Source organism: Callorhinchus milii, unplaced genomic scaffold (genome assembly GCF_018977255.1).
Source record: "Callorhinchus milii isolate IMCB2004 unplaced genomic scaffold, IMCB_Cmil_1.0 Scaffold4, whole genome shotgun sequence".
Lineage (NCBI taxonomy): Eukaryota > Metazoa > Chordata > Chondrichthyes > Chimaeriformes > Callorhinchidae > Callorhinchus > Callorhinchus milii.
In genome coordinates, this window is record NW_024704745.1 from 8,725,735 (window position 1) to 8,734,578 (window position 8,844).

Below are 8,844 nucleotides of genomic sequence, written 5' to 3' on the forward strand. Positions count from 1 at the left end.
CCATCGCATCTCCCTACCTATCTGATTTGCTTACCCCCCACTGCCCCACGCGCTGCCTCCATTCGACTGGATCCAGCATCCTGTTCATCGCTCATCCCCTCCGCTCCTCCATCGGTGACCATGCCTTCGACCACTACACTCCGAAACTCTGGAGCTCTCGCTCCACTTTCAAATCCCGCCTAAAGACCTTCCTTTTTAATCGTGCTTACCGTCACCTTCCCCCTCTCTCTCTCCCTGGCTCGGGATCAGACTCCACTACTGTCTAGGGCTCCAGAATGTTACCCCACGTGAAGAGCACTATGTAAATGCAAGTTATTGGTGTTATGTACTCACCCAGATCCTTCATCAGAAGAGCTTTATAATATTTTTTCTGGAGTGAAGACAGGCCATGATATAAAACAACCTCCATCTTTTTAGGTAGCTCAGTAGCAACATCTGTCTTGATTCTTCTCAACAGGAAAGGTTGCATTAGACTGTGCAATTCTTTAGCTAGGGTGAGAGAACAATAGTATTGGTACCTAAATAAATCACAATGCTGACATAATACAAAATTATTTCTAATCTTTAAAGGGGGAAATTTAGGTGAAATTTTCTGTTGCTTTTCATCTTCTAATTTCTTTACAAAAGGATTGCTTCTTTCCTTTCTACTTTGGGGTAGGTTCATGATGTTATCTATGATTCAAATTTTATTACATATAAAATATAGCTTTCAACTGAACAGCCATTTCAAAGTGAAAAGTAACTGGAAAATTAAGCTTTGAAACAAACTTCTGGCTACTAGTGAAGGGAAGCAAGAAAATACATGATGGATGAAGAAGTGGCCTAAGATTTATTCTGAAGCAGACGAGAGACATATTACTCTAAGCAAACAACAAATGGAAAAAAAAGCAAAATCAAAAATTTTGCAGTGTTATAGAGGTGGAAGAGAGTCTTCCTCAGAATGAATGATGGGTTTGTGTATATGGGAGAGCAGTCGAGTGGGTATGGCAGGAGTTCCATCACTGCACCACTCTTTCTGTTGATTCAGAGCGCAGCAAGAGCAGATTGCAAGCTTCCTCACTACAATATATAATAATCCTTACATTTTGTACAGCACCTTTCACGTCAGGAGGGACATCTCAAACTGCTTCACAGAATATACTGTAAGTGCGGTGACTTTGTGTTTCGTGAGCAAACACGGCTTTGTGCAATTGGTAAACTGTAAATGCCACTGACAACAAATTGGGTGCTTACCTTGTTCTGTGTTCTCCTCTAAATTGCTGTAATTATTCACAAAGTTATCAACCTCATCTTCTGGAAATACATCAGGATCCACAAAGCTCAGCAGAGAGTATAGCTCATAAAGGTTGTTCTGCACTGGTGTTCCTGTTAATAGCAGCATGAATCCCACTGAAAACTGCAACATCAATAATTGTTGATAAAAAGCAAAGGTATAAAGTAGCACAATCCAATTAGACAGATTGACGAGGCGCCAAACATTGCATTTTTTGGGGGGTAATTTAGAGTGGAAAAGGTTTTGTGCTTGTCTGCAGCTAGTTCGTAGTTCAATGTACTTTTGATTCTAGATTCTTCCTTTTTTTTAAGCCATAGCACTGAAGGATCACAGTTTTAGATATATGTTTTATTTTTGTATATAAATAACTGTAGCTTGTAATATATTTCACCCACAACATACAGTCAATCCACTTTACAATATATTCTGTGAAGTGCTTTGAGATGTCTCAACAATGTGATAAGGCAAGGATTATTTTTATTATTATTGATAGTATTATATTTGATTACACTCCTTTTCCCCCATTCTCATAGTCTTAAAATCATTATTTTAAGATTGGATTCCAAATTAAGACTGATAATTCCCAACCTCTGCATCAAATTGTATATCATCTGTCTTTAGGTTAAGACAGTTACTAAGAAGCTTATTGATGTCTGGTTAATTTTTGGGGGTGTTTGCCAAGTTTCTGACACATATGAAAACCCACCAAGTTTATGAATATCCACACCAGACAGAGTTCCAAACATGAAACTGACAAGGTTACTTGCCCAGCCAGTACAAGCTCATCCAGTATAACCATGAGGATTTGGGATCACGGGGTTAACAGGAGCTGAAAGGGAGGAATCCCTGCTCCCAATCTGTCCCTCCAAGTTCTACCAATGATCCAGAATGGCTGGCTGTCATTGGCAGTGCCTTGGAGTCCTGCGGCTCAACTGGCTCAGGATCCAGACTACCAAGACCACCACAGAGGGTTGACTAGATTCTGACATTCTGCTGCCAAGCATATCACCTTGAAGCCAGGTCAGCTCCAAGGAGAACCCCCCCCACTTATTTCGCCCCCAAGGGAATACACAATGCTTACAGTGTAAAAAGTACTTACTGTTTTGAGGGTCTTATACAGCAAAGAGTTCTTATTCTTCAATCTGTGGGCCTCATCCACAATCAAAACACTCCAACTAAACCTAGAATAAAATCCAAGTTCAGTTGATGATCAAGTTACATTTACAAAGTCCTTTCTATTTTTGTTAAAAAAAATGCTTTTTCCGAAAATGTTGCAGATTTCCAAGTTTGAAATCCTGGATGGTCCAGCACCCTGGGACATCCAACCAACGTAAAAGGTGCTATATAAACGTAAATTTGTTGTTGTTATCTCCCACACTGCTAACCCCATATTAACCTATCCGCTTCAGGCTCCTGCTTCACGTCCCCACTCGACCCGCCCCACCGGGCCTTCAGCCTCTCTCCCTCATCTTTTGGAATTCCATCTCATATTCCCTTTACCACGCTCCCTCCCTTGCCCTTTGCCTCCTTAAAGGCATGTCTCAAGACCCTCCTCTTCAACCGCGCCTTTGTCCACCCTTGTACCCTCCATGCCGTCCACCCTTCCTGATCCCAACACCACCCCACCCCAGGTCCAAATCCTTGACTGTCCAGGACCTCAGGACATCCTCCCGATGTGACAGGCGTTTTACAAATACAGTTTTGTATTGTATTCAGCTTAGGCTCTCGCTCTATCTGTGAAGTACTATGAAACTTTCTCGCCCACAAAAAGCACAATATAAGTATCAACTGTTGTATTGGTTAGCTGTCAGGTTCTCAAACTCCGATTCCTGGTCTCTCCAGCTTGACTTGCTTCCACTCCACTATTTCCAGAAGGCCTCCAGACTCAGCTGAAAATCCTAACACTACAGCTTTAAATCCCTTTCGCAAACTCACCTACTCAGAAACGATGCATCCTTCAAGCAGATCTGAAGCAAACAATAAAAAGAAAGGTTGTCAATTGATATATTATCATGTAAATGCAAATGGCCAAGGCAACATTCCAGCCCACTTTTAAATATGTATATATGCTGGCTAGATTGTACACTAAAGAATGGTTACTTTTCAAAAGCAACATACACTGCTCTCATAGCTGCTGTATGGCTATTGCCCCCGCAAAGCAAGCAGCATTTTCTCTAACACCCTACCCTCTACATCACCCCAATATGTGAGAATGGGCTCCCGTAAGATCAAGTCCCACCCAAATACTGACTCTGAATTAAACTCAAATGGAATTGGATTTAAATTTAATAACTATGTATTGTAGACAAAACAGGTTGAAGACTTGATTTTACAGCAATCTACTACAGGTTTTCAGCTGATAAACAAGTGTGACCATGTTGCAATCTCTATTGTCAAGTGGTTTGGGTTGTTAAAGAAATACAAGTGGTTGTTATCTAGTACTGGTGAGATATACAAATCTCTATTGATTCTTGCTGAATACCTCATAAGTAGAGAGAAGGACATGGAAATTGTCACGATTTTTCAAGTCTTGTTGAAGAGCCTGCCTTGCGTCTTTGTCTCCTGCGTAAATGTCCACTGAAAGCCGTGGAGCAAACCTTTGGAGTAAAAATGCTACAGATGTAACGACAGCCAGTGTAAGGGTGTTGCACATTAGAGCTACAATGGATTATCTGTGTTTAGTTACTACTCAATTTGAAGACAATCTATGGGAAAGGAGAGAAAAAGACTACATAATGTGTTGGGAAACATCTGAACCAGTCTCACTTACATGCACCTTTTGAATCAGGAATGGCATTGACTGAGACACCGATTGATACCAAGCCCTAAATTTATAACAATGAAATACGGCATATTATCTTTAAGTGTAACACTTGTACTGTTGGACAAGAGGGAATATAGAAGCATAGAAACAGAATTTCCCATCTTCTGTGATGAAAACAACTTGCATTAATACAGCACCTTTCTTGAAGGGTAAAGCCTCAAAGCACTTTACAGAGACAGTGTCAGACATTCGTGGGTGAGGGAGAGACATGACATTAGGCATGGTCATAGAGGTACAAATTTACAAAGCTCTGTTTTTAAACTTCCCCCTCAAAAACATTATTCAATTGTACAATCGTTAAATGAAACAATGACCACTTGGTGAGGGAGCCCAGCAACAGCCAATGCCTTGGAGAGGATGAAGGGAAAAGATCACGAAAAAGAAAAAAACATTGCAATGCTTTAGCTAACAAATCTGAATTGTGCTAATGAGAGGTATACGTAAAATAGAAGCCTGAAGGGGTTAGGGGATGGGGCAGAACAATGGTACTGAATGAACAACTTGCTCTGAGAGTAGAGACATCTCAACAATGTGATAAGATGCTGTATCAAATGCAAGGATTATTATTATAATAGAGCAGACTCAATGGACCAAATGGCATCCTTCTGCACTGTAAATTTCTCTGATTCCACGAACGTTTATAGTTAGAAACTTAGGCCTTGGCTTCTGCGGGTAATCACCTTATCTTGGATGCGCCGATGTTTTTGGTCGGCATTTGGAATGCCTGAAGGATTATTTCCTCTTATCTCCCTACGCAAACACAAATGCAACAGACCTCTGAAGAACAGGAAGAGACTGATTCAGAGGACACATTGAAGAAAGAGGCTGATGGTGTAATGGAAAGACCGAAGGCTCGGTATTCTGGAGAAATGAGATCAAATGGACCGAAAAGCATTCTTCATTTGTACATCTCTTGTGATTTTGCAATAATGTTAATAAGAGTCAGGGATGCACAAAAACAACTATAGATTATAACATTAAGTACTTACCCTTCCAGTTCTTCCCTCCAATTTTCTAGAACTGACAGTGGGCACAGAATCAGGAAAGGACCCTTGTCTTTTTGCCTTCCAGTTAGATACAAGAGAAAAGATATGGACTGAAAAAAAGTAGAAAAAGGTTTCACAATAATATTCCACTATTATTTACTGAAAGTGTACGCTGTTCATATTCAGCACTGGGGAAATACGCACAAATGTGTGAGCTTCATAAAATTTTCAGAGAAAGCAAAGAATTTAGCATTAAGTAAACATTTTCAGACATGAGATTCCAGGACTGCGTGTGCCCTCTTGTGTACAGTATGAGGAAACTGACGTAAAATTGCTGCATATATCATGAGGCTGCCCACCCTTACAGAGATAGTGGTAGAGAATAGTACAATTGATGAGAAACAAGATCACTATATTGTAGCATTGAAAGGATACTAACTGAGGAACAAAGTGATATCCACCCACACCCATTCAGCGCAGGATCAGTGGATAGCAATTGCAAACAGGAATTCCAGTTGACTTTTCTACTCTGGCACAAAGGTCAACTGTAATAGATCAAAGTATAGATCAACTAAAAGAGTCCGGGGAAATAAAACCCAAGCCGTCTTCTCTTTCAGCTCAGTATCACACTAAATGTTGGGTCATGACCCAACTGTGCAGCGCCTTGGGACGTCCTCCTGACGTGAAAGGCGCTTTATAAATGGAATCTTGTTGTTGTTGTTGTATGTACCCACTGAAATACTGACAGGATTGTGTGTTTATTTATATATATACATATATATATATATATACATAAATACACACAAACAGTGTAGGTGTGTATATATATATCTTTGGGGTGGGGTTGGAGGTTAAAAACTAAAAACACTCACCTTCACTGGAGTTCCATCATTGTTTCTGATAACTTCCACAATAGAAAGATATTTACTATTAACTTCCCAAACTAGAGGCCGAACACTGCTCAGTCTCTGTGAAAGTGAGTACCCAAACTAAAGCAGAAGATTATTTTAAATGTCATTCCTACACATCGTTCATACCTGACAAGTTTTACCAAGTCCCATCTCGTCCCCGAGTATGCAGCCATGCTGGCCACTGTGGCACTGTGCCAGCCAATTTAACCCATTTAGTTGGTACGAACGGAGTTTTATACCTAAAAGGGAAAATGAATACCAAAAATAACACCATTTGCTTGATTTTCCATATGAGAATACAAAAACATTCGAATGCCTTGAATGAACAGCTACTTAAAAGGAATAAACTGTGTAATATACAGTCAGTTCACGAAGCGCGTCGAGACCCCCACCCCCGAAGACTTGATGAGGCGCTGTATCAAATGTAAGGGTTATTATTATTATTACTTTGCCCGCAACATGTGTGCAAAATAATGTGCGGCCTTGAATTAAATTAATATATAAGAGGGAGGGGAGGGGGGGGGGGGGAGGGGAGGAGTCCGGGGGAGAAGGAGTCCAGGAAGGGAGAGGGAGGCTTGGAAGTGGAGAGATGAAGCTGTGGACGGGGATAACTATAATAATAATAATTCTTTGCATTTGATAATTATGTTGATTATAATTGTATGATGTGGAGAAGCCGAGGAAGGAGGGAGGGGAGGTGAGTGGAGTGGAGTGGAGTGGAGGAGGGGGGGGGGGGGGGGGATAGGGAGTGGGAGGGTTAAAGCTGTGAAGGGGAATTATGAAGGGGAGACGCTTGGGGGAGACTGGGGGGGGGTGGGGAGGAGTGGGGGTGAGGCTTTTGAGAAGGAATGGGGTGGGGGAGGAGGAGGAGGGAGGGAGGGAGGGAGGGAGCGAAGGATGGAGAGAGGGAGTGAGTGAGGGAGGGAGGGAGGGAGGGAGGGAGGGAAGGAGAGAGGGAGGGAGTGAGGGAGGGAGGGAGGGATGGAGAGAGAGGGGAGTGAGTGAGTGAGTGAGTGAGGGAGGGAGGGAGGGAGTGAGTGAGTGAGTGAGTGAGTGAGTGAGTGAGTGAGTGAGTGAGTGAGTGAGGAGTGAGTGAGTGAGTGAGTGAGTGAGTGAGTGAGTGAGTGAGTGAGTGAGGGAGGGAGGGAGGGAGGGAGAGAGGGAGGGAGTGAGGGAGCGAAGGATGGAGTGAGGGAGGGATGGAGTGAGGGAGGGATAGAGAGAGGGAGGGATTGAGGGAGGGAGGGAGCGAAGGATGGAGTGAGGGAGGGATGGAGTGAGGGAGGGATGGAGAGAGGGAGGGATTGAGGGAGGGAGGGAGCGAAGGATGGAGAGAGGGAGTGGGAGGGAGATCGGGTGGGAGTACAAACACTGACTCGCCTGTTCGGGCGCTGTGGGACGGTGAAACTTTTTAACCTCCAACCCCTCCCCCCAAAAAAATACATATATATATACACACACACACACAGTGTATATATATATATATATATATATAAAAGCACTGACCTGTCAGTCCGCACTGCCTGACATGTTCCTCCTGGATCTGCTCACACTGAGCTCCGCCGCCTCTCACTGCGCGGCCCCGACGGGACATACTCTCAACCGCCACCACCACCAAACTGTGACCGAGGGGGTGAGTGGGAGAGTCTCTCTCTCTCTCGCTATATATATATATAAATGTGTATATAAATTACGTGTAACGGTATGTAAAAAAACACAGGGGAGAAGCGGGAAAAAGGGACCGAAGGGCCGAGCCTCAGCCTCAACCGTCAGCCACCGGCTGGTCCTCCAACACTAACGAGAGCGGCCCTGCGCAGACGAAGCGGGGCAGGAGCGGCGCTCTCGTCTCCGTGGAGACCGATGGACGCGCGCTCGCTCGCTCGCTCGGCCCTTCCTTCCCTCACTCCCACTCCCACCCGCGTCTCCATGGAGACCGCTGGACGCGCGCAAAGCAACGCACACAACGCATGCGCACACGCCCCCCCACCCCCCACCCACACCAGTCACCTCGCCATCGCTGGTCGGGCTGTCACATCACACACATGCACAGACGCGCGCGCGCGCGCACACGCACGCACATATACACACGCGCGCACACATCACGCACACATCACACACGCGCGGATGTACACACCCATACGTACGCACACATCGCACACACACACACAACACACAAACACACACGTCACACATCACGCAACCACACACACACACATCACACACACATCACACACACGCGCATGTACACACACACACATACACGCACACATCACACACACATCACACACACACATAATAATCCCTCAAGAAAAAAAACAATAGTAATTTGGTCACTTCAATCCACGACTGTTTGTGGGACACTGCTGTGTGCAATTGGCTGCTGCGTTTTGCCCACAAATATACAGTCAATTCACTTTACAGTCTATTCTGTGAAGCGCTTTGAGACGTCGAGAAGACGTGAAAAGGCGCTATATCAAATGCAAGGACTATTATATATTATAATAAAACAAAAAATATTTCTCGGCATATGATCTAATGATATAACATGCCACACTTCCAGTTATGGGCTGTTTGGCCCTTACATTGATTGTGTACGTCTAGAAATATACAGATTATCAATTAGACAGTGACAACTTTTCTTTAAGAAAATAGTCTTTTTCTTCCTCCCAAAGCTCCCGACTCCTGACACTCTTCGTGCCCTCCCGTGGTCATTCTTCATATGTGCACCTAATCAGTCAGTGACTGCATGTTATCACAGCCAAGCCAGGCTCTTGTAACAGCAATCCATTTACCTGCCCTTTTCCTGCATCCCTTTAGTTTATTTCTGCTTTAAAGCATGTATCTACCCAT

General features: G+C 43.8%; 1 protein-coding gene across 1 annotated transcript in view; it reads right to left on the reverse strand.

The window, feature by feature from the left end:
- The window catches only part of chd1l (chromodomain helicase DNA binding protein 1-like), a 41,307-nt gene extending 33,673 nt beyond the window's left edge, over positions 1-7,634 (reverse strand). Inside the window, exons 1-8 of the mRNA XM_042334626.1 lie at positions 7,501-7,634; positions 6,121-6,233; positions 5,087-5,193; positions 3,756-3,870; positions 3,209-3,240; positions 2,373-2,454; positions 1,234-1,396; positions 334-489 (exon numbers count right to left, since the gene is read on the reverse strand). Coding sequence (XP_042190560.1) covers positions 334-489; positions 1,234-1,396; positions 2,373-2,454; positions 3,209-3,240; positions 3,756-3,870; positions 5,087-5,193; positions 6,121-6,233; positions 7,501-7,588 — 856 coding nt within the window. The 5' untranslated portion in view covers positions 7,589-7,634. The remainder of the gene's footprint in view (positions 1-333; positions 490-1,233; positions 1,397-2,372; positions 2,455-3,208; positions 3,241-3,755; positions 3,871-5,086; positions 5,194-6,120; positions 6,234-7,500) is intronic.
- Between the last annotated feature and the right edge of the window lie 1,210 nt (positions 7,635-8,844).